The sequence below is a fragment of the Somniosus microcephalus genome, chromosome 3 (genome assembly GCF_052327205.1).
Source record: "Somniosus microcephalus isolate GS21.2 chromosome 3, FLI_Smic_1.0, whole genome shotgun sequence".
In the NCBI taxonomy this organism is placed as follows: domain Eukaryota; kingdom Metazoa; phylum Chordata; class Chondrichthyes; order Squaliformes; family Somniosidae; genus Somniosus; species Somniosus microcephalus.
The window spans coordinates 123,193,675-123,218,932 of record NC_140989.1 but is presented as its reverse complement, the minus strand read 5'-3'; the positions used below and the strand labels follow the sequence as shown (position 1 = coordinate 123,218,932).

The following is a 25,258-nucleotide window of genomic DNA, read 5'->3' as shown; positions in this document are numbered from 1 at the left end:
CTCCCAAATTGGCCATTGGGTCTTTAATCTGGTTTTTCGCCTCTCCCGGGAGATCACATGGGTTCGGGTGGATGTAGAGTGATAGAAGATTTGAGGTTAGGATCAGATCAGCCATGATCTTATTGAATGGTGGAGCAGGCTCGAGGGGCCGATTGGCCTAATCCTGCTCCTATTTCTTATGTTCTTATTATGTTCTTATTTTAACCATGTAGGCTCGGGTTGGGGTTGGGGGGGATTACTGCTGGACAGATTTACTGTGGAAAAAAAACATTCTTTTGGGGAAGTGTTAATATTTTAACTAGCTTACACTAAAAATTCTAACAAATGTCTCTTGTTCATTTGAGGGGCTCTTAAAAGAACACAAGCTCTTTCTTGTAGAATACAGATTATCAAGAGCTGACTTTAAAAAAAAAACACATTTGCCATTTGCAACACAAGGTGCTGCCAAAGACACGTGGGCTTTACGGTTTGTAGAGAAGACAGGAACTGTGCCAGAGAGTAGGTCATGAAACACTTTATAAATTTATATGGGCTTGGGTGGAAACAGTTTCCAGCAATAGATTGGTTTATAAGAGAAATATAAATTATGGATACCCTGAGTACTACAGGAAGTGGCGAGGCAATGGATAAGAGTTGTCTGTGATTGGATTACACACAAATTGTCTGAAGTACAAAGCCACAATGGGATATACAACATTTACTAAATCCAGGGTCTTTGCTGCTGTTGACCATATAAATCTAAAATGTTGTACTGGACTGAGGGAATGACAGGGTTGGTGACTGTTGATCCACTGGCAGAGTCCAAGGGGGCAGTGATAGGTGGGGTGAGCAGATTGGCGAGATTAGTTCCCAGTAGGCCCACTGTGAGGAAGAGGAGGATGGGGCAGTTGGAGTTGCTGCTTCTAAGGAGGCAGTGATGAGTGCCTTGCTGGTTCTTTGGGGAATGCTGAGGGAGGCACAGAGGGTAGCTGTGGGCTTATCCTAAGGGGATTCAAGCTTGGGGCAGTGGCAGGAGAGCAATGATGGGTTGGGGGTAGGGGAGTAAAGTAGAACAATTGATTTAAAAGAAGTGAATTTCAAGATGCATATTTTTATACTCTTCATGATGACCTCTTATCGCACCTCTGGAATTTGACGCTGATCAGTGTGAACATACGAATGAAGCTCCAGATAGTAATTTCTGCTACGAATATTCTAAGAAATATACGCTGGGCTTCTTTACCTCCTACCTATGTGCCATTATCCAAAACCCAGGCTCTGTCCTTACCTGATCATTCTTTCCAAGCTCCAACTCCATAATAGCAACTGGCGTGTTAATTTGATCCAAGTGTCTGGACTGAGTCTTCAAGTCAACTCTCCAACTCAAGTTCCTCAAGCAGTTCTCCCACTTGCTCTGATTAATAAGGCTTTCTCGGATTTTAACTTTATGATTTTTCCAGAATTTTGTTATAACTACAGCCTGCTCCGGTGTAATTCCTTTTTGCTTTTTGGTCTGTGCTGTTAGGAAGGCTTCCAGTTGGTTAAAGTCCATGTCTGCAGACGTTATTGACTGTTGAGATAAAACTTGTATTAGATAAACAGTCTAAGCCATCGTATAACAAAATCTTTTGTTCAAGAGATTCAGCACAAAGTCTGACCAGTCAAGGTGGAGCGTACACTGTGCAAAAATAAATGCCATGATGCTGATAGGCACCATGGCATTTCCCCCCACTATTATTCAACTCAAATGCACTTTGTAAATAGCTTCAGTAGAAGCATATCAGCAGGAACACTGTCTTGAAGCAATAAGGCGACAGTTTTTGCTACTGGTCCTGCAACATTCTTTTACTGGTGACCGATGACATCAATACAGCTTCAGCTCCCAAAAACACTACTGCTGCACCTGAAGGATGGGCAATTGGTAAGGGGCATCTTCACCAGACCTTGGTTATTCTTGCCTGAAAACCTACGATAGTTTCCAATGCACTCTTCACTACACTCTCAATTCTCACTCGATGAGCCACTGTCGCTCATCCTAGCCTTCTTAAAAATCTCCCAACATGCCCTCTCTCACAAAATCCCAATGACCCGTCTCTACCTCATGCACCTGCCACCAACTCTACATATTTCAGCTGCTGTCTTTGATGCATCAAGTCCAGCACGTGTACATTCTTCACCCATTCTAATCACAGCATCATACCTGGTTGAAAATTGTTCCGAATCAACTTTTCTGGAAAAGACATTTTTTGCTCAAAACTAGGAGTCCGTTTCGGATTAATAGTTGAACTATTTGTTAATTTCAATGTTCTGCCCAGAAACAAATGACGAGTGGATCCAATTTGCTACCTTTATAAGCCCTACCTATTAAATTTATTGGTTTGAGAAGGAACCATGCTTAAGAGACAATTCAGCAAAGGTTAACATATTAATTTGGATATTTTCTATACTAAAGTGCACTAAAAATTAGGCAATATGAGCTACAAAGTGTGTGTATATACAATTGGGAGTTTTACCATGCCAAGAACAGTTCGGCAATTAGACAAACCATTACTGATCTGAGGAAGGATGTTCTTGCCATGGAGGGAGTGCAGCAAAGATTCACCAGACTGATGCCTGGGATGGCAGGAATGACATATGAAGAGAGATTGGGTCGATTAAGCTTATATTTGCTAGAGTTTAGAAGAATGAGAGGGGATCTCATTGAAACTTATAAAATTCTAACAGGACTAGATAGACTAGGTGCAGGAAGGATGTTCCTGATGGCGGGGGAGTCCAGAACCAGGGGTCACAGTCTAAGGATAAGGGGTAGGCCATTTAGGACTGAGATGAGGAGGAATTTCTTCACCCAGAGAGTGGTGAACCTGTGGAATTCTCTACCACAGAAGGCAGTTGAGACCAATTCATTAAATATATTCAAGAAGGAGTTAGATATATTTCTTAAGGCTAAAGGGATCAAAGGATATGGGGAGAAAGCAGGGAAAAGGTACTGAATTTGGATGATCAGCCATGATCTCATTAAATGGCGGAACAGGCTCGAGGGGCTGAATGGCCTACTCCTGCTCCTATCTTCTATGTTTCTATGATGGTAGAACACACATTCAGCATCTTGTGTGCAAAGTTGCAGTGTAGTGCAATACATGCACAATACTCAAAACTGGGGGCAGCTGAAATTGAAATGTGATCTAGGAGATTTAATAGTTAATCACAGCATTGGCATTCTTTGACTATTAAGGTATTGCCCATTTTAGCATAGCTGAAATATCAAGACATTGATGTCTAACCTATGTGAAATATCTGGTGCTATGCTTCCCCAGCCTGGTTCCTTGCTTGATGACACATCTGATCTTAAATTTAGTGGATCTCAGTCTAGATCCAGGACTGAGTTTTTCAAATGCAATTCAGGATTTGTTGATATGGTTAATCAACCTCACCTTGAATATCACTATTAACTCAGGACCAATGCATCAACATTCTAAGGTTCTTAGCAGTTTTTAGAGCTAGTGTCAGATATGGGCGTAATTACAAAAGAGAGACACCATTTCAGTCATCCTTTTCCTATTCAGTTGATTAAAATTTTGGATGTTAACTTTTAATGGAAATGTTAGAAAAGTTGAATACAAAGCCATAGCCTGGTAGGGCATGAGTTACAGGAAAAATCTACTTGCAGCAGATACAACTTTTGAAGTTAGGACCTAACATAAATCAGCGAGTTTACAAGTTTCACATTATATAAAAATAATATGGGCCCAAAAGCTGGAAAATATTTTAAACTGGTTATTAAGAACCACATTAACTCTCACTGAAAGACATAAACCAAAATACTACAGATACTGGAAATCTAAAATAAAAACAGAAAATGCTGGAAACACTCAGCAGGTCAGGCAGCATCTGTGGAGAGAGAAAAAAAGTTAATGTTCCCCTTGTTTTATTTCTCTTTATAAGCTGTTCATCCTCAATATCTTCCAGCTCTGACAAAGGGTCATATCGACCGGAGACCAGTGGCATACATTTAAAGAAATATTCCAAAATTCTCAACAAATATACATTCCATTGAGAAATAAAAACTCCACGGGAAAAGTGATCCATCTGTGGCTAACTAAAGTAGTTAAGGATAGCATTAGATTAAAAGAGGCGTATAAAGTTGCGAAGAATATTAGTAAGTCTGAGGATTGGGAGAACTTTAGAAACCAGCAAAGAATGACCAGAAAATTGATAAAAATGGAGAAAATGGAAAATGAGAGTAAACTAGCAAGAAATATATAAACAGATTGGAAGAGCTTCTACAAGTATGTAAAAAGGAAGAAAGTAGCAAAAGTAAGCTACTTTTGGTCCCTTAGAGACCGAGACAGGAGAAATTATAATGGGGAATACAGAAATGGCAAAGACTTTAAACAAATATTTTGTATCCGTCTTCACAGTAGAAGACACAAAATGCATACCAAAAATAGTGGCGAACCTCGGGGCTGATGAGAGTGAGGAACTTAAAGTAATTACAGGAAACTTTCTGGTATCAGGCACTGACGGGACCGAGTTGGTGCCGTCCCATCAAAACTGCCGTATAAACCAGCGCTAATGTTAAAACATACGGAGCTTCTCAGCTGTGTGTGAAACAACAAACCCTGTTGCTTAGCAACAGCTTCAAAACAGTCGGCCGCAGCTTAAAAGCATCTCTGTAGCTAAGCAACAGCTTCAGCTAGACCTGCAGAGCCTGACTGGAAAAAAAAAGCAACGAGAAGTAAAAAAACTTATAGGAAACGGCTCCTGAATTTTGCCGGTAGATAGAGCTTTCCGGACATTTAACCTCCGGTTAAACGAAAGTTTCCTGTAATATCAGTAGAGAAAAAGTACTTGAGAAACTAATGGGGCTCAAAGCCAACAAATCCCCTGGACCTGATGGCCTACATCCTAGGGTTCTAAAAGAGGTGGCTGCAGAGATAGCGGATGCATTGGTTGTGATCTTCCAAAATTCCCTAGATTCTTGAACGGTCCCAATAGATTGGAAGGTAGCAACTGCAACCCTGCTATTCAAGAAAGAAGGGAAAGAGAAAACAGGGAACTACAGGCCAGTTAGTCTGACATCAGTTGTCAGAAAAATGTCGGAATCCATTATTAAGTAAGTGGTAACAGGGCAATTAGAAAATCATATGATTTTTTTTTATTCGTTCATGGGATCTGGGCGTCAGTGGCAAGGCCAGCATTTATTGCCCATCCCTAATTGCCCTCGAGGTGGTGGTGGTCAGCCGCCTTCTTGAACGGCTGCAGTCCATGCGGTGAAGGTACTCCCACACAGTGCTGTTAGGGAGGGAGTTCCAGGATTTTGACCCAGCGACGACGAAGGATCGGCGATATACTTCCAAGTCAGGATGGCGTGTGACTTGGAGGGGAACTTGGAGGTGGTAGTGTTACCATGCACCTGCTGCCCTTGTCCTTCTAAGTGGAAGAGGACGCGGGTTTGGGAGGTGCTGCCGAAGGAGCCTTGGCGAGTTGCTGCAGTGCCTCTTATAGATGGTACACACTGCAGCCACGGTATGCCGGTGGTGGAGGGAGTAAATGTTTAAGGTGGTGGATGGGGTGTCAATCATGCGGGCTGCTTTGTCCTGGATGGTGTCCAACTGCTTGAGTGTTGTTGGAGCTGCACTCATCCAGGTAAGTGGAGAGTATTCCATCATACTCCTTACTTGTGCCTTTGGGGTGTCAGGAAGCGAGATACTCGCCACAGAATACCTAGCCTCTGACCTGCTCTTGCTGCCACAGTATTTATGTGGCTGGTCCAGTTAAGTTTCTGGTCAATGGTAACCCCCAGGAAGTTGATGGTGGGGGATTCGGCAATGGTAATGCTGTTGAATGTCAAGGGGAGGTGGCTGGACTCTCCCTTGTTGGAGATAGTCATTGCCTGGCACTTCTGTGCCACTTATCAGCACAAGCCTGAATGTCGTCCAGGTCTTGTTGCATGCGGGCATGGACTGCTTCATTATCTGAGGAGTTGCGAATGGCACTGAACACTGTGCAGTCATCAGCGATCATCCCTATTTCTGACCTTATGTTGGAGGGAAGGTCATTGATGAAGCAGCTGAAGATGGTTGGGCCTAGGACACTGCCCGAGGAACTCCTGCAGCGATGTCCTGGGGCTGTGATGATTGACCTCCAACCACCACAACTATCTTCCTTTGTGCTAGGTATGACTCCAGCCAATGGAGATTTTTCCCCCTGATTTCCATTGACTTCAGTTTTACTAGGGCTCCTTAATGCCACGCTCAGTCAAATACTGCCTTGATGTCAAGGGCAGTCACTCTCACCTCACCTCTGGAATTCAGCTCCTTTGTCCAAGTTTGGACCAAGGCTGTAATGAAGTCGGGAGCCGAGCGGTCTTGGCGAAACCCAAACTGGGCATTAGTGAGCAGGTTATTAGTAAGTGCCACTTGATAGCACTGTCAACGACACCTTCCATCACTTTACTGATGATTGAGAGTAGACTGATGGGGCGGTAATTGGCCAGATTGGATTTGTCCTGCTTTTTGTGGACAGGACATACCTGGGTAGTTTTCCACATTGTGGGATAGATGCCAGTGTTGTAGCTGTACTGGAACAGCTTGGCTAGAGGCACGGCTAGTTCTGGAGCACAAGTCTTCAGCACAATAGCCGGGATGTTGTTGGGGCCCATAGCCTTTGCTGTATCCAATACGCTCAGCCGTTTCTTGATATCACGTGGAGTGAATCGAATTGGCTAAAGACTGGCTTCTGTGATGGTGGGGACCTTAGGAGGAGGCTGATATGGATCATCCACTCGGCACTTCTGGCTGAAGATGGTTGCAAACGCTTCAGCTTTGTCTTTTGCATTCACGTGCTGGGCTCCACCATCATTGAAGATGGGGATATTCATGGAGCCTCCTCTTCCAGTTAGTTGTTTAAGCAGAGTCAACATGGTTTTATGAAAGGAAAGTCGTGTTTGACAAATTGATTTTAATTTTTTGAGGACGTAACTAGCAGGGCAGATAAAGGATGTTGTGGCAGAACCACTGAATGACTCTGGCTAACTGTATATAATTCTCTTTAACGAGGTTCTAACACCAGCCTAAACCTGTACCATTGTGTTAGGCATTACTGTGTTTCGTATATCGAGTTTGCATGTACGGGGCGTGGCCCCTTTAAGAGCGCGGGCAAACGCGATGACGTCACGTCGCAAACCACGGGACTGCCCAGTCAGTCCTCGTGGCATCTCCGTTGAGTAAAGACCTATTTAATCGTTCTCTGGTGTCGATCTCAGTTATTCATAGGAATTCATCAATTCCTACAATGTCATATACAGGTAGACTATCCTTTATCCGAAAACCTCGGGACCAGCCGTGTTTCGGTTTTCGGAAGGTATTTTATAAGACTGGGAAATTTGTCGGGGGTGGGTCGGCGGGGTCCGCGGGGGGGTCGGCGGAGGGTCGGGGTCGTCGGGAGTCAGGGTCGGCGGGGGGGTCGTCGGCAGGGGTCGGGGTCGTGCGCACGACTTACGCTGACCCTCTGCTCAGTGTAAGTCGTGCGCCACTCTGGTCATGTCGTGCGCACGACTTTACGCTGAACGAAAAAACCTTCGGTTTTTAGAGGGTTTCGGTTTTCGGAAGTTCGGATAAAAAAGGTAGTCTACCTGTATTTGGATTTCCAAAAGGCGTTTGATAAGGTGCCACATAAAAGGTTGCTACACAAGGTTAAGGGCTCATGGGTTGGGGGTAATATATTAGCATAGACAGAAGATTGGTTAGCGGACCATAAGCAGAGAGTAGGGATAAATGGGTCATTTTCCGGGCGACAGTCTGTAACTAGTGGGGTGCCACAAGGATCAGTGCTTGGGCCTCAGCTATTTACAATCTATATTAATGACTTAGATGAAGGGACCGAGTGTAATGTATCCAAGTTTGCTGACGATACAAAGCTAGGTGGGAAAGTAAACTGTGAGGAGAACACAAAGAGCCTGCAAAGGGATATTGACAGGTTAAGTGAGTGGGCAATAAGGTGGCGGATGGAGTATAATGTGGGGAAATGTGGGGTTATTCACTTGGTCGGAAGAATAGAAAAACAGAATATTTTTTAAATGGTGAGAAACTATTAAATGTTGGTGTTCAGAGAGATTTAGGTGTCCTCGTACAGGAAAGAGTTAGCATGCAGGTATAGCAAGCAATTAGGAAGGCAAGCGGCATGTTGGCCTTTATTGTAAGGAGGCTGGAGTACAAGAGTAAGGAAGTCTTGTTCTAATTGTACAGGGGTTTGGTGAGACCACAACTGGAGAACTGTGCAGAGTTTTGGTCTCCTTACCTGAGGAAGGATATACTTGCCTTTGAGGTGGTACAACGAAGGTTCACTCAATTGATTCCTCAGATGAGAGGGTTGTCCTATGGGATGGGATGCAGAGGGAAGTTAAGGAGGAAATCGTGGAGGTACTGGCCATGATCTTCCTATCCTCCTTAGATATTGGGGTGGTGCCAGAGGACAGGAGAATTGCAAATGTTACACCCTTGTTCAAAAAAGGGTGCAAGGATAAACCCAGTTACTGCAGGCCGCTCAGTTTAACCTCGATAGTGGGGACGCTTTTAGAAATGATAATCAGGGACAAAGTTAACAGTCACTTGGACAAGATTAATTAAGGAAATCCACCGTGGATTTGTTAAAGGCAAATCGTGTTTAACTAACTTGATCGAGTTTTTTGATGGGTAACAGAGAGGGTTGATGAGGGCAATGCCGTTGACGTAGTGTACATGGATTTCCAAAAGGCGTTCGTCAAAGTGCCACAAAGTTGAAGCCCATGGAATAAAAGGGACAGTGGCAGCATGGATACGGAATTGACTAAGTGACAGGAAACAGAGTAGTGGTGAACGATTGTTTTCAGACTGGAGGAAGGTATATTGGTGTTCCCCAGGGGTCGATTCTAGGACCACTGCTTTTCTGGATATATATTAATGACTTGAACTTGGGTGTACAGGGCACAATTTCAAAATGTGCAGATGACACAAAACTTGGAAGTACAGTCCAGTGAACAGTGAGGAGGATAGTGATAGACTTCAAGATGACACAGAGAGGCTGGTGAAATGGGCGGACACTTGGCAGATGAAATTTAACGCTGAAAAGTGCAAAATGATACATTTTGGTAGGAAGAATGAGGAGAGGCAATATAAACTAAAGGGTACAATTCTAAAGGGGGTGCGCGAACAGAGACACCTGGGGGGAAAATGTGCACAAATCATTGATGGTGGCAGGGCAGGTTGAAAAAGCGGTTAAAAAAGCAAACAGGATCCTAGGCTTCATAAATAGAGGCATCAACTACAAAAGCATGGAAGTTATGATGAACTTTTATAAAACACTGGTCTGGCCTCAACTGGAGTACTGTGTCCAGTTCTGGGCACCGCACTTTAGGAAGGGTGTGAAGACTTTAGAAAGGGTGCAGAAAAGATTTACGAGAATGATTCCAGGGATGAGGGACTTCAGTTATGTGGATAGACTGGAGAAGCTGGGGTTGTTCTCCTTAGAGCAGAGAAGGTTAAGAGGAGATTTGATAGAGGTGTTCAAAATCATGATGGGTCTAGACAGAGTAGATAGAGAGAAACTGTTCCCTTTGGCGGAAGGGTCGAGAACCAGAGGACACAGATTTAAAGTGATTGGCAAAAGAACCAAAGGTGAAATGAGGAAAAACTTTTTTGCTCAGCAAGCAGTTAGGATCTGGAATGCACTGCCTGAAAGGGTAGTGCAGGCAGACTCAATCGTGGCTTTCAAAAGGGAAATGGATGAGTATCTGAAGGAAAAAATTTTACAGGACTACATGGAAAGGGCGGGGGAGTGGGACCAGCTGAAGTGCTCTTGCAGAGATCCGGCACGGGCTAGACGGGCCAAATGGCCTCCTTCTGTGCTGTAACCATTCTATGATTCTGAGGAGAGATTGAGGTGATTGGGCCTATATTCTCTGGAGTTCAGAAGAATGAGAAGTGATCGCATTGAAACATATAAGATTTTGAGGGGGATTGACAGGGTAGATGCTGAGAGGTATTTTTCCTGGCTCGAGAGTCTAGAACTAAGGGGCATAGTCTCAGGATAAGGGGTCGGCCATTTAAGACTGAGATGAGGACGAATTTCTTCACTCAGAGGGTTGTTAATCTTAGCATTCACAGCCCTCTGGGGTAGAGAATTCCAGAATCTTTGAGTATATTCAAGGCTGAGATAGATAGATTTTTAGACTCTAGGGGAATCAAGGGATCTGGAGATTGGGCGGGAGAGTGGAGTAGAGGTCGAAGATCAACCATGATCTTATTGCATGGCGGAGTGGGCTCGAGGGGCTGTGTGGCCTACTCCTGCTCCTAATTCTTATGTTCTTATGAAACCTTCACTTTCTTTCCTTTATCTGCAGTTGCTGCCTGATCTGCTGAGTACTTCCAGCACTTTATGTTTCTATTTCAGCTCTTGCTGTGCTTGGCCTAAGTCTTTGCAGTCTTTCTCCTTAAGGACGAATCCACCCTATATACTGGCTAAACATCTGGGATGCAAGGAAAACCACAGGTGGAGAAAGAATAACCCACTTTGTCATTTGTGGAGGTCTGGGAGGAAAGAGACAATGTGGTTGTACAGGGACCAGAGTAAAGGCCACTCTCTGATGGCATGCAATTCCAACACGGAGGTAAATCGTACATCCATGACCCAGCATGAACTACTGCACTCAGCAGTGGTCCTCCTGAAATCACAATGTGAACAAGCCATTCTAGTTTCATGTTAGGTATCCAAATGTTGTCAGTCAATCTCTTTCATGGCATTGCCAGCTAAGGCATGCACGCGCTTCCTCTTTGCTGCTCAATTCATAGAGACCAATGGTATGATTTAAAGAATTCAGGAAAGCGGCGCTTTTGGGTCCCTTTGCCAAAAGCCAGCCTATAATGTAAAAGGCTCTTTACATTTCTGCAGTGCTGTCAATTCCAGATATGCAGTTCTTGTGCAGGCATCAGCACTAACAAATATCAACTTAATGGCTTTAGTTCAGCTGATTTTGTCATGGGTCTCCATATCCTTTGTTGGCCTTGTAAATGTACCGAGGCTGCTCAGCGAGTTAGCAAAGCAGCGTCATGACGCAAATATACTAACACTCAAGACCGTGCTAACATCAGCTCATTGAGTAGGTAGGAACAGTCGGTGCTGATGGGATCACAATGGCAGCACACAGGACCCAAGCATTCCACTATAAGCCCACTGACTCCCACAGCTACCTGGACTACACTTCCTCCCAACCCACTTCCTGTAAAGACTCTTCCATTCTCCCAGTTTCTCCGTCGCATCTGCTCCGACGATGCCACCTTCCATACTAGTGCTTCCGATATGTCTTCCTTTTTCCTCAACCGAGGATTCCCCTCTACCGTGATTGACATGGCTCTCAACTATGTCTGATCTATTTCCTGCACTTCGGCTTTCACCCTTCCCCTCCCACCCAGAACCACGATAGGGTTCCCCTTGTCCTTACCTTTCACCCCACCAGCCTCCATATTCAACATATCATCCTTTGCCATTTCCACCACCTCCAGCATGATCCCACCATCAATCACATCTTCCCCTCCCCTCCCAGCATTCCGAAGAGACCGCTCCTCCGCGACACGCTGGTCCACTCCTCAATCACCCCAACAGCCTCTCCCCTCCCCATGGCACCTTCCCATGCAAGCACAGGAGATGCAACACCTGCCCTTTTACCTCCTCACTTCCCACTGTCCAGGGCCCTTAACACTCCTTCCAGGTGAAACAGCGATTTACTTATACTTCTTCCAATTTAGTATACTGTATTTGCTGCTCACGATGCAGTCTCCTCTACACTGGGGAGACCAAACGCAGATTGGGTGACCACTTTACGGAACACCTCCCTTCAGTGCGTAAGCGTGACCCCGAGCTTCTGGTTGCCTATCACTTTAATTCTCTGCTCCACTCCCACTCTGACCTCAGCCTCCGACACCGTTCCAACAAAGCTCAACGTAAGCTCGAGGAACAGCACCTCATCTTTCTATTAGGCACTTTAAAACTTTCTGGACTCAAAATCGAATTCAACAATTTCAGACCATAACCTCTGCCCCTCTTTTTTTCACATGGCAACTGTTGATGATTCTGCCATTCCCATTTACACCTCTTCTAGATTCATCTTTTATTTCTTTACTTCTCCCATTACCATCTCCTTTTGCCTTGCACCATCATCCCTTTTGTCTCTTAATCTCTCCTGCCTCCAACCCCATCACAGACCTTCCCTTTTGTTCTTTCCTCCCCTGCCTGTAGTGTATGTGCTTTGAGTCAGGGCTGCTTTTTGCAGCTCCTGTGTACTGTGGTGCCGGCAGTGACCACACCGGTATATGAGCTGTGCGCATGCCTCTGTACCCCAGTCTAGAGATTACCCTCCTCCAGTAAAGACCTGTTATTTATGTACAGCATCCGTGTAATTATTTATCCACTGAACCACGGATCTAACAGTGGCGACGAGTGTTGATGCGAATCTACCTGCAACATAAATTTTTTTTATTTTTTTTATAAAATAGTCGAGTCCAGGAACACGGGCGTCGACCGCGAGCAACCGCCCAGCAGTCAGGCAGAGATCCAACTTCGCTGGGGAGGCTGTGGAGAGCCGGGCTTGGTTCCCCAGCCACAACGAGCAGTAAGAGACCGACGACAGGTCCAGAGCAGACCCTTCCCGAGCAGCGGCAGCTGGAGCCGACCGACGGCAGAGAGAGAGCCGGGCAGCGTCGACAGGGTAAGAAAGAGGGTGAAGAGAGCAGGGTGCAGCCGGGGGTTGATCACCGAGCGGCGTCGAGGAAAAATACTGCAAACCGGAGAGAGGGTAAGAAACAGCCGGGTTCTAGACTGAGCGGAGTCGACAAATATCAAGAGAAGAACGCGCAGAGCACAGCCAGGGATCACGGGCTGATCAGGGTCCGCGGGGCGAAGCAAGGGGAGACGCTGCGGAGAAGCAGGGAGAGCGCGGGAGACGCCATTGAGCCGCGGAGAAGCAGGGAGAGCGCGGGAGACGCCATTTTGTGAAGCCGCAGCGGAGAAGACGGGCGAGCGCGGGAAGGAAGGAAAGCGCGGGAGACGCCATTTTGTGCCAGCGGAGAAGAAGGGGAAGCGCGGGAGGCGCCATTGGTGATAGTTAACGCACAACCAAGGATGCCGAAGAGTGGCAGTATCTCTACGTTCGACAATGAAGTTGAAGATTGGCCGACATATGTGGAACGTATTGAGGTGTACTGCAGGGCGAATGAAGTGCCAGATGCTAATAAAGCACTGGTTCTGTTAAATTCCATGGGTGCAAAAACTTATGGGTTACTGCGAAATCTAATAACCCCAGAGAAGCCCGTAAACAAGAATTTTGAAAGCATAGTAGAAATCTTACAGGACCACTTAAACCCCACACCGCTGCTGATAGCAGAACGATTTAAGTTCCATAAAAGGAACCAACACAAAGACGAAAGCAATGCTGAGTACCTAACGGAACTGCGCAAGCTATCGAAATACTGCCAGTTTGGAGCGGGACTAGCAGACACGTTAAGGGACAAGTTTGTGTGTGGGCTACAAAGTGAAGGAACCCAGAAACGGCTTCCATCAGAAAAGGACCTTACGCTGGACAAAGCTTTCAGTATGGCAGTATCACACGAAGCAGCCGCAAGGGGCGCTGCAGAGATACAACGGAGACCGCAAGAATACGGCACCAACGAAATGACCTATGGAACAGGGAAGTGCTATCGCTGCGGCAGAACAACACATGACCAGAAAGATTGTTGGTTCAAGGACCAAGTGTGCAGACAGTGTGGGAAAGCAGGACACATAGCAAGAGTCTGCAGGTCTGGGAAGAAAACCAACAGTAAGAAATCTCCACAGGAGAAGTACAAAAAGGTACACCAGGTGATGGACAGTGGTTCAGACGAACAGAAAAGTGACACAGACTCCGGAAGCAAGGAGTTGGGTTGTCTGAAACTACATAATGTAACCGAAATGGAGGATCACCAGACTATCTGGGTTACACTCAAGATAGACGGAGTCCAAGTGGAAATGGAATTGGACACAGGGTCAGCTCTAACAGTCATAAATCAAAGAGACTACAAGCGGCTATTTTCACACATAGCCTTGAAAGCTACAGAGATTGTCTTGAAGACGTATACGGGGCAAAAAGTCTACCCCAAAGGAAAAATAAGGGTGAAAGTGACATATAAAGGTCAGGAAATACCAAAAATGGATATATATGTATTGCCAAATGGAGGACCACCACTGCTAGGACGTGAATGGATCCGGAAGATACATTTAGATTGGCATTCCATACAGGCACTGAAGGTGGAGGCCAAAAAGGATGACGACGTCACACCTGGACGACTGTCAAAAATGCTAACTGACGCAAAAGAAGTGTTCCAGGAGGGACTAGGAACACTAAAAGGAATAACAGCAACAATTAAAATAGAGGATAATGCAAGCCCAAAGTTTCTGAAGGCCAGACCAGTGCCTTATGTGATCAGACCAGCGGTTCAAGCAGAGCTGGAAGGGTTGGAACGTTCAGGTGTACTGTCCAAAGTGGACTGGAGCGAGTGGGCTACACCCATCGCTCCTGTAATGAAGAGGTCGTTGAGTAATACGCCTGGGGAACAAAAGAAGGTCCGCATCTGTGGGGATTTTAAGGTGACTGTGAACCCGGTCCTTCACACGGTGCAATATCCGCTTCCACGAATTGAGGATATTTTCGCCTCGCTATCTGGTGGTAAGCGCTTCACCAAAATTGATCTAGCCCAGGCGTACTTGCAAATGGAGGTAGAAGCAGCTTCGAAACATTACCTTACGATCAACACCCATAAAGGTCTCTATCAATACAACCAGCTGGTGTTTGGAGTAGCCTCGGCTCCGGCTATCTGGCAAAGGGCGATGGATCAGGTCCTGCAAGGGATTCCAGGAAACCAGTGTTATTTGGACGACATCTTGGTCACGGGCGAAAATGACGGTGATCACCTCGCTAACTTGGAGAAGGTGCTCGCCAGATTAAAAGGAATATGGGCTACGAGCTAATCGCCACAACTGCGAGTTTTTCCAGAAACAGATCTCGTATTGTGGCCACGTCATCGATGAAGAGGGGTTACATAAGTCCCCCGACAAGATAGAGGCAGTAGTCAAGGCTCCAGCACCGGAAAATGTGTCACAACTGAGGTCGTTCCTCGGGCTGGTAAACTATTACCACAAGTTCTTACCAAATTTGTCTACGGTATTACACCCGCTGAACACCCTACTGCAACAGGGGTACCATGGAAGTGGGATGACGAACGTAGACGAGCTTTCCAGAAGTGTAAAGAATTGATCACATCAAAAGAGGTGTTGGCCCATTTCAACCCAGCACTACCAATTCGTTTGGCATGTGATGCATCACCCTACGGCATTGGAGCGGTGCTGTCGCACAAATTCCCAGACGGGTTGGAGAGGCCAGTAGCCTTTGCGTCTCGGTCACTAACCTCAGCCAAGCGCAACTACGCCCAGATTGACAGGGAGGCCCTCAGCCTAGTATGGGGAGTAAAAAAATTCAACCACTATCTGCATGGACAGAAGTTCACCTTGCTGACTGACCACCAACCACTTGTCTCCATCTTTAATCCTAAGAAGGGCGTGCCAGTAATGACTGCACAGCGGTTACAAAGATGGTCCCTGTTTCTAGGGGCGAATCAATATGAAATAGAATATAAAGGCACGAGACAGCATGGGAACGCTGATGGGCTATCGCGCCTGCCACTGCCTACTGTGGAGGAAGCACCAGCAGTGGACCCTATCGAGATATTTTATTCGTCGATAATTGAACGATTGCCAGTAACAAACGTGGATATAGAGGAGACCCGCAATGATCCGACGCTGTCACGGGTATATGAATTGACGGTGAGGGGATGGCCAACACATGGCGACTCACTGTTGCCAGCATTCTCATCCAGAAGAGAACAGCTGTCAGTATGCCAGGGGACAGTGATGTGTGGATCCAGAGTGGTGATTCCACCCAAGTTAAGGGAGAGAGTGCTAAATGAGGTACATGAATGTCATCGGGGGGGGGGGGGGGAGTGAAAATGAAAAGCCTAGCTAGGGCTTATGTGTGGTGGCCGGGAATCGATCAACAAATCGAAGACCTAACTAAGAGCTGCTTAGGATGCCAGAAGGTCCAAAATGCACCACCACATGCCCCTCTACACCCATGGGAGTGGCCCTCCTCTCCATGGCAACGGGTGCACATTGATTTCGCTGGTCCATTCATGGACTCAATGTTCTTAATAGCAGTGGATGCTCATTCAAAGTGGTCTGAGGTGATAAAGATGTCTTCAACCACTACAGAGAAAATGATTGCAGTCCAACGGACTATATTTGCCAGAAACGGGTTGCCAGAGCAGATCTGCTCTGATAATGGACCACAGTTTGTGTCCGACGAGTTCCAAAAATTCATGAAAAGGAATGGGGTAAGGCATTACACATCCACCCCGTATCATCCAGCCACCAATGGATTGGCTGAGAGGTTCGTACAAACCTTTAAGAAGGCGATAAAGGCCATGTGCGACGAGGAAATTCCACTACAGCATAAGATGGACAATTTCTTATTAGCCTACCGAAACGCGACACATGCAGTTACCAACCAGACCCCGGCCATGATGTTCTTTAACCGAAGGTTGAGATCTCGTCTGGACTTGCTCAGACCAAATGTGCGAAGAAATGTTGAGGACAAACAATTCCAGCACATCAATGAGAAGCCGACAAGGAGCTTCAATGTCGGGCAACCAGTCTTGGCCCGGGACTATCGAACAGAGAAGTGGCAACCCGGAACGATATGTACAAGGCAGGGGCCATTAATGTACACAGTGGATGTCGGGGAGAAGATTGTGAGACGCCACGTCGATCAGATCTTAGCATCACAGGAATGCGTCAACCCCATGTCTCGAGTACCTGGGGATGAACCCGACATACCGGTAGTATCTACTTCAGACCCAGTAGCAGTGGAACCCGATGAACTACCCGATGAAAGGGGGTCAGAATCGCTTCTGCACCAAGAACAAGAACCTCCGGAAAGGCGCTATCCCGAAAGGGTCAGGAAGCCGCCCCAAAGACTGAATCTATAAATGGACTTTTGTTATTGAATGTACATGTAAAAATGTAATTGTTATTTGAATATTAAGGGGTATTATTAATCTAAAAAGGGAGGAATTGTAGTGTATGTGCTTTGAGTCAGGGCTGCTTTTTGCAGCTCCTGTGTACTGTGGTGCCGGCAGTGACCACACCGGTATATGAGCTGTGCGCATGCCTCTGTACCCCAGTCTAGAGATTACCCTCCTCCAGTAAAGACCTGTTATTTGTTTATGTACAGCATCCGTGTAATTATTTATCCACTGAACCACGGATCTAACACTGCCCCCCACCCCTTTTCCTGCTCCTACACTTGCTTAAAGTCTGTTACATCTCTAACTTTTTCCACTTCTGACAAAAGGTCAACGACCTGAAACATTAACTCTGTTTCTCTCTCTCCACAGATGCTGTCTAACCTGAGTATTTCCAGCATTTTCTGTTTTTATTTCAGATTTCCAGCATCTGCAGTATTTTGCTTTTGTATACAAACAGCTCACTTTCACTTTTGAAGCCAGCCCACACAAAGACAGGATTCAGTGCTCTGCAACACGAGAAAGCCCAGGCAGATTCCTGGAGACCTGGATCCCAAATGATGGGTAAAATCACTTTACAAAGATAGTGCACAATATATGTTAATTATGGTTATATTAGATTACAAAACCAGAACAGTACATTTACAATTTTCAAATCACAAAAGCAAATAACCATCAAGCAAAAGGGGAAAGAAATTTTCGTTGCTCTCAGCGCTGTTCCTAAATTTCTCAAGTTATTTTTGGGGGGGGTTTCAATGATTAACATGGCATATAGCAGAAAGAATCATCAGTGAACTGGAAAGCATTCTTGCACTTTGAGAAGCAATCTGACTTTCTGGCAATAGAAATACATAAAAGCTGCATACCACAATCTTAAGTGCCACAGTACTGGTAGTTAGGAATTTTCCAACTGGCTCACACAGCAGCCTGAGAAAGTGACTAATAGTGATAATGGGAGATAAACAAATGAGGAAATGGTTGGAGATGTCATTTAAGACACATTACAGAAAGTGGCAATCACAATGCAATCACACAATGTGCAAGCTTTGGAATCATCCCACTGGGTGTTGTGTCCGCTTTAGTGAAAAGATAGTGTATGGAAGAGAACAAAAAGACTTAATCAGAATGTTATTTTTCCAAATAAAACCAAGTAAATCGAACAAAATGAACTCTAAATTGGGAGCAAGTTATTCCTGATTACCGCTCAATTGTGAGCTTCACTTAAAAGTTCACCACAGGCATACATGAATAAAATGCAAGGATAACTTGCCCAATTTCATGCATTCAATGCATTATCCACTACACACTCACCACAAAAGACATTTAAACAGGACTGCTTAAACCACCCCATTTTACATTTCTTCCAACAGAAATACAGAGGCATCAACTCCACTTAGTCTATATGCAGGATGACCTATTAGGTTGCAATCCATGTGCCAGCAATGTTCTACAATGTGGGGCTGGGCTTGTTGGGTTTAAAGGCCTTTTCCTCGAAACTATGTTCTCCTGCAATTTCCAAGCTCAATCATGCCATCAGGAAAGATGCTAAGTGTCAACTACATTGAGAGATGTGGAAATGATCAGCATTTCACCCCAGCTGCAATTGCATACCTCCCCAGGCACCTCAAGGGTGCCATTGGAAGGCAGCAGCTTAGGATCAGCTCCATGCCCTAAGTTCACAAGTGACACGACTGCTACCATTGAGGCCTCAGGCAACCAGTTACAAGAGCTTGCATTTCACAGACTAGGCAACTGTTTGGAAAGAACAGCGATGGCAGGCTTTACCCACATCAGACATCCAACATACTGCTCTCATGCAGCCCGCTGGTTATCCAACTGAGGAGCCCAGCCCCAGGGGAATAGCTGAAAATGGTCCAACGAGACGACAGCCCCACTCCAGCCAGGCCCCTCAAACAACTGAGAACGTGCTAGAGAGCAAGTAGGCGAGACCAGCCATTACACGGTCGGACGTGGCATCACATGACCCTGCACCCAGGGGGTCGAGGCCACGACCATCCAGTACTTGACCACCCAACCTCAGCACGCCACTAGTTACTCCCCCCACTGAGGCAGCATGTAGACACAGGCCTACGTTAATAAAAATGGGACAAAGAGCCTTACAACAGGATTACCATGGGGAAGCTTACAACTATTATAAAATAATTAGATTCATTTTCTGCTTTGAGTGGGCAATATTTGTTCGGTAAGGCTTTAGAAACGTACTAAGTGCTGGGAGATGGCAGAAAGGTGGCAGTTCAACTTCAGTGGAGGGAATGTGCAGCAAGTGTTTGGTGTGATAATGTGTGGGAGTTCTTTGAATAAACCAAGTCAGTCAGTGGCAGGTGTCCACTACTGATAGTCGTTCTCAGCACCAATCACCCGGACTGTAAATTATTTCCATTGACATCAGCCTTCTCCTTTTAGTCAGCCGTGGCTCAGTGGGTAGCACTATCATCTCGCAATCAGAAGGTTTTGGGTTTGAGTCCTACTTCAGAGACTTGACTTGAGCACATAATCCAGGCCGACATTCGTGGTGCTGTACTGTCTGAAGTGCCATCTCTCGTTTAACGTCTCATCTAAAAGACAACAACTCTGACAATGCACTGCTCCCTCAGTACTGCACTGGAGTGTTAGCTTAGATTTCTGTGCTCAAATCTCTGGAGTGGGACTTGAACCCACAACCTTCTGACTCAAAGGCGAGGGTGCTACCAAAGGAGGCCCCGTCTGCCCTCTCAAGTGGATATAAAAGATCCTAAGGAACTATTCGAAGAGGAGCAGGGGAGTTCTCCCCGGTGTCCTGGCCAATATTTATCCCTCAACCAACACCACTAGAACAGATTATCTGATCATCATCACATTGCTGTTTGTGGGAACTTGTTGTGTGCAAATTAGCTGCCGCATTTCCTATACAACAACAGTGACTACACTTCAAAAGCACTTCATTGGCTGTAAAGCGCTTTGGGACGTTTGGAGGTTGTGAAAGGTGCGATAGAAATGCAAGTTCTTTCTCGTCCTCTTCCAGTGAGCCTTCACCACCTTGAACCTGCTCCTCACCCTGCTGCACATTCACTCCTCTCCGGGTGACTAAACTGTGCATCATGCAGCGGATGGTGACGATTTGAGAGATTTTGGCAGGAGTGCTGAGCAGCACCTCACCTGAGCGAGCCAAACAATTGGATTGCTGCTTCAGCATTCCTACAGTATGCCCCACAGTAACTCAGGTGATGGAAAGGCCTCATTGTATCCGCACTCTGCTGATGTGAGGGGGATTCTAATTGGGGGAAATCAGTCAGGACGGTAAAGGGTAGCCTTGATCTCCCAACAGTTCATTCTCTCTGCGACTGTCGAATAATGCAGGTAACCATGGATGCTGCATACTGAAAGCATCAAATCCACTCCTGGATAATGGGCATTAACGTGCAGGTTCACGTGTGGTCTGAAACCATCAACCATCTACACATTTATGGAGCGGTATCCCTTCCTTTGATATATGCTTTGTGGTTGATATACGGAGCTTTGATGGTCATTGGGTTCTACATATAATACCCTGGACTATTGGAAAGCCTGCCAATGGGTTGCAGTTCTGCGCCCCCTCCAGTTGGTCGTTTTCCCTGATGAACATGACATCAGTCACCTGCTTTACACAAGAAACAACTGCAGACAGGCTGACCAGGCAGGTGCCCCCTGCGGTGGCCTAAAGAAGTTGTGCGTGAACCAGCCTGCAACAGGTGGCATAGCTTGGTTCACTGCGTCAATAATGAAGCAGAGGGGCTGAAGAGGCATCTCAGGAGAGTGGCGTAGTCTACAAACACAGGTCCTTGGGTATTGATGGCAGTGAAAATGCCCCTGCAAATATCTCTGGACCTGAATATGCTGTGCTGTTGTGAATTGGTCCTCTCCATACAATTCATGCAGCACTATGGGAATAGCAAAACAAATTCCCAACCTCTCAGCTTTGTTAGCTAATTTCAAAGACTCCAGGAAAGTATGTCTTAGCAAATTGAAAACTTCAACAAAAAGACAAAAATGAAATGGTAGATAAAAATATGCAGGATGTTGAGTGCATAGTGAAAAATATGCAGATAAATGCTGACTGCAAAAATATCAAGACTTCAACACTCAACAAAACAGCAGCTGTAATGTATATACCTTTATTAAGGGGGGAACTATCTTTTACAGCTCATGTATACTGCACTACCGGCAGTGACCACACCTGTATATAGCACTGAGTAGTAATCTGTACGGATCAGTTCCAGTGTGAGCCACGTTTCGTAAACACCTGTTGTACCGTTCTCCTGCAGTGTGTGTCTTATTATACACGGACACAACATTGGCGACAAGGCAAGTTCGAACCTACCTGCAACTCTGCATCACCTCCCGGGGATTCATTCCTGGAGATCAGTGGATTGGAGGTCAAGGCCAGAGACTCGGGCGTCGACCACGGGCAACCACCCAGCCATCCAGCAGAGACTCGAGAATTGTGGGGGAGGCTGTCGAGAGCCAGGCTTGGCTTTCCAGTCGAGGTGGTCCAACGAAACGGGCTGGCAACAGGTAGTGCGCAGACCCTTCCCGGACAGCGGCGGGCTAGAGCCCAACCGAGCGGCACAGCAAAGGGCCGAGCAGCGTCGACGGGGGAGAGAGAGAGAGAGAGAGAGAGAGAGAGAGAGGGCAGAGCACACAGGGCGCAGCCGCTGTTCAGAGGCCGAGCAGCGTCGAAGAGAGGGAGAGCGAGACGCACAGAAACCCGCGAGGCGCCGCCATTGCCACGAGGACTGCCAAGAGCGGCGTTGGCAGCAGCGCAGGAGAAGTGCGCGAAACCTACAGGGCGCCGCCATTGCCACGAGAACCGCCGGGAGCGGCGTTGGCAGCAGCGGGGGAGGAAGGAAAGCGCGGGAGACGCCATTTTAAACCACACCCAAAATGCCGAAGAGTGGCAGTATCACCGCATTTGACAATGAAGTCGAAGATTGGACTACATATGTCGAATGAATAGAGGTATGCTGCAAGGCAAATGAGGTGTCAGATGACAAGAAAGTGTCGGTATTGTTAAATTTAATGGGTGCAAAGACGTATGGTTTATTACGAAATCTAGTAACCCCAACGAAGCCAATGGAAAAGAGTTTTGAAGACATAGTAACGATACTACAGGAACATTTAAACCCCACACCACTGCTGATAGCAGAAAGATTCAAGTTTCACAAATGGAACCAGCATAAGGATGAAAGCAATGCTGATTATTTAACAGAACTGCGCAAACTATCGAAACACTGCCAGTTTGGAGCGGGACTGGCAGATACCTTAAGGGACAAGTTTGTGTGTGGGCTTCAAAGTGAAGGAACCCAGAAACGGCTTATCTGAAAAGGACCTTACGCTGGAAAAGGCTTTCAGCATTGCGGTATCATATGAAGCAGCAGCACGGGGCGCTGCAGAGATACAACAGAGACCGCAAGAATATGGCACAAGCGAAATGTCATATGGAACAGAGAAGTGCTATCGCTGCGGCAGAACAACACACAACCAGAATGATTGCTGGTTCAAAGACAAAGTGTGCAGACAGTGTGGAAAAGTAGGACACATAGCACGAGTCTGCAGGTCGGGAAAGAAAACCAGCAATAAGAAACCTACCAAAGGAAAGTACAAGAAGGTACATAAGATGACGGAGAATAGTTCAGACGAACAAAAGACTGATAACGACTCCGAAAGCAGGGAACTGAGTTGTCTGAAAATACATAATGTGATCACAACGGAGGATCACCGAACCATTTGGGTCACTCTCAAGATAGCAGGAGTCCAGGTAAAGATGGAATTCGACACAGGATCAACCCTAATAGTCATAAACCGACGGGACTACGAGCGGCTATTCTCACACATACCCTTGAGAGACACAAAAATTATTTTGAAGACGTACACGGGGCAAAAAGTCTACCCCAAAGGAAAAATAAGGGTGACCGTTATATATAAAGGTAAGGAAACACCAAAACTAGACCTGTATGTATTGCAAGATGGAGGACCACCATTACTGGGACGTGAATGGATCCGGAAAATACAACTGCATTGGCACTCCATACAGGCACTGACTGTGGCTGACAAAAAGGATGACGACGTCACACCTGGGCGACTGTCAAAGATCCTAACTGACGCGAAAGAAGTGTTCCAGCAAGGACTCGGAACACTAAAAGGCATGACAGCGACGATTAAAATTGAAGAAAACGCAAGCCCAAAATTTTTTTAAGGCCAGACTGGTACCTTATGCAATCCGCCCAGCCGTCAAAGCAGAGCTGGAGAGTCTGGAACGTTCAGGTGTACTGTCCAAGGTAGACTGGAGCGAGTGGGCTACACCCATCGTCCCTGTGATGAAAAAGTCGTTGAGCAGCACGCCTGGGGAACCAAGGAAGGTTCGCATCTGTGGGGACTTTAAGGTAACAGTGAACCCGGTCCTTCACACCGTACAATATCCACTTCCGCGGATTGAAGATATTTTCGCCTCGCTATCTGGAGGGAAACGCTTCACTAAGATTGATCTGGCCCAGGCGTATCTGCAAATGGAGGTAGAAGAAGCATCAAAAAAATACCTCACAATCAACACCCATAAAGGTCTCTACCAATACAACCGGCTGGTATTCGGGGTAGCATCAGCTCCGGCTATTTGGCAGAGGGCAATGGAACAAGTCCTGCAAGGGATCCCAGGGACCCAGTGTTATTTGGACGACATCCTGGTCACGGGCAAAAATGACAGTGATCACCTTGCCAACCTGGAGCAGGTGCTCACTAGATTGCAGGAATATGGGCTCCGAGCTAACCGCCCCAAATGCGAGTTTTTTAGAAAACAGATCTCGTATTGTGGCCACGTTATCGATAAAGAGGGGTTACATAATTCCCCAGAGAAGATTGAGGCAGTAGTCAAGGCTCCAGCACCGGAAAATGTGTCACAACTGAGGTCGTTCCTCGGGCTGGTAAACTACTACCATAAGTTCTTGCCAAATTTGTCTACAATACTACACCCACTGAACACCCTACTGCAAACTGGGGTGCCATGGAAGTGGAGTGACGAATGTAGACGAGCTTTCCAGAAGAGCAAAACACTAATCACATCGAAAGAGGTATTGGTCCATTACAACCCGGCATTACCAATTCGGTTGGCATGTGATGCGTCACCCTACGGCATTGGAGCGGTGCTGTTGCACAAATTCTCGGACGGCTCAGAGATCACTAACCTCAGCCGAGAGTAACTACGCCCAGATTGACAGGGAGGCCCTCTGCCTAGTGTGGGGAGTGACAAAGTTCAATCACTATCTGCACGGACAGAAATTCACCTTGCTGACTGATCACCAGCCTCTTGTCTCCATTTTCAATCTGAAGAAGGGCGTTCCGGTGATGACTGCGCAACGACTACAAAGATGGTCACTTTTTCTAGGGGTGCACCACTATGAGTTTAATATAAGGGCACGAAACAGCATGGAAATGCTGATGGGCTATCACGCCTGCCACTGCCTACTGCGGAGGAAGCACCAGCAGTGGATCCTGTCGAAATATTCCATTCGACTGTAGTTGAATACCTACCGGTAACTAACGCTTGTATCGAAAAGGAAACCCGAAATGACCCGACACTGTCTCGGGTATATGATTTGACGGTGAAGGGATGGCCAGCACATGGCGACTCACTGTTGCCAGCATTCTCGACAAGGGAGAACAGCTGTCAGTGTGCCGGGGGACCTTGATGTGTGGATCCCGAGTGGTAATTCCACCCAAGTTAAGGGATAGAGTGCTCAATGAGCTTCATGAAGGTCATCTGGGAGGGGTAAAAATGAAAAGCCTAGCCAGGGCTTATGTGTGGTGGCCGGGAATCGATAAACAAATCGAGGACCTGACCAAGAGCTGCTCAGGATGGCAGAAAGTCCAAAATGTACCACCACAGGCCCCTCTACACCCATGGGAGTGGCCCTCATCTCCATGGCAACGGGTGCATATTGATTTTGCTGGTCCATTCATGGACTCAATGTTTTTAATAGCCGTGGATGCGCACTCGAAATGGCCTGAGGTCATCAAAATGTCCTCCACCACCACGGAGAAAACTATTGCAGTCCTACGGACCATTTTTGCCAGGAATGGCTTGCCAGAACAGATTTGCTCCGACAACG

The 25,258-nt window shown here is 46.4% G+C and overlaps 1 protein-coding gene across 3 annotated transcripts in view; it reads right to left on the bottom strand.

Moving 5' to 3' along the window:
- commd1 (copper metabolism (Murr1) domain containing 1) overlaps positions 1-25,258 on the bottom strand; it is a 165,825-nt gene that overhangs the window by 91,782 nt on the left and 48,785 nt on the right. For all 3 annotated transcript variants that reach the window (XM_085981567.1, XM_085981568.1, XM_085981566.1), the window contains exon 2: positions 1,268-1,549. In XM_085981567.1, coding sequence (XP_085837693.1) covers positions 1,268-1,549 — 282 coding nt within the window. The remainder of the gene's footprint in view (positions 1-1,267; positions 1,550-25,258) is intronic.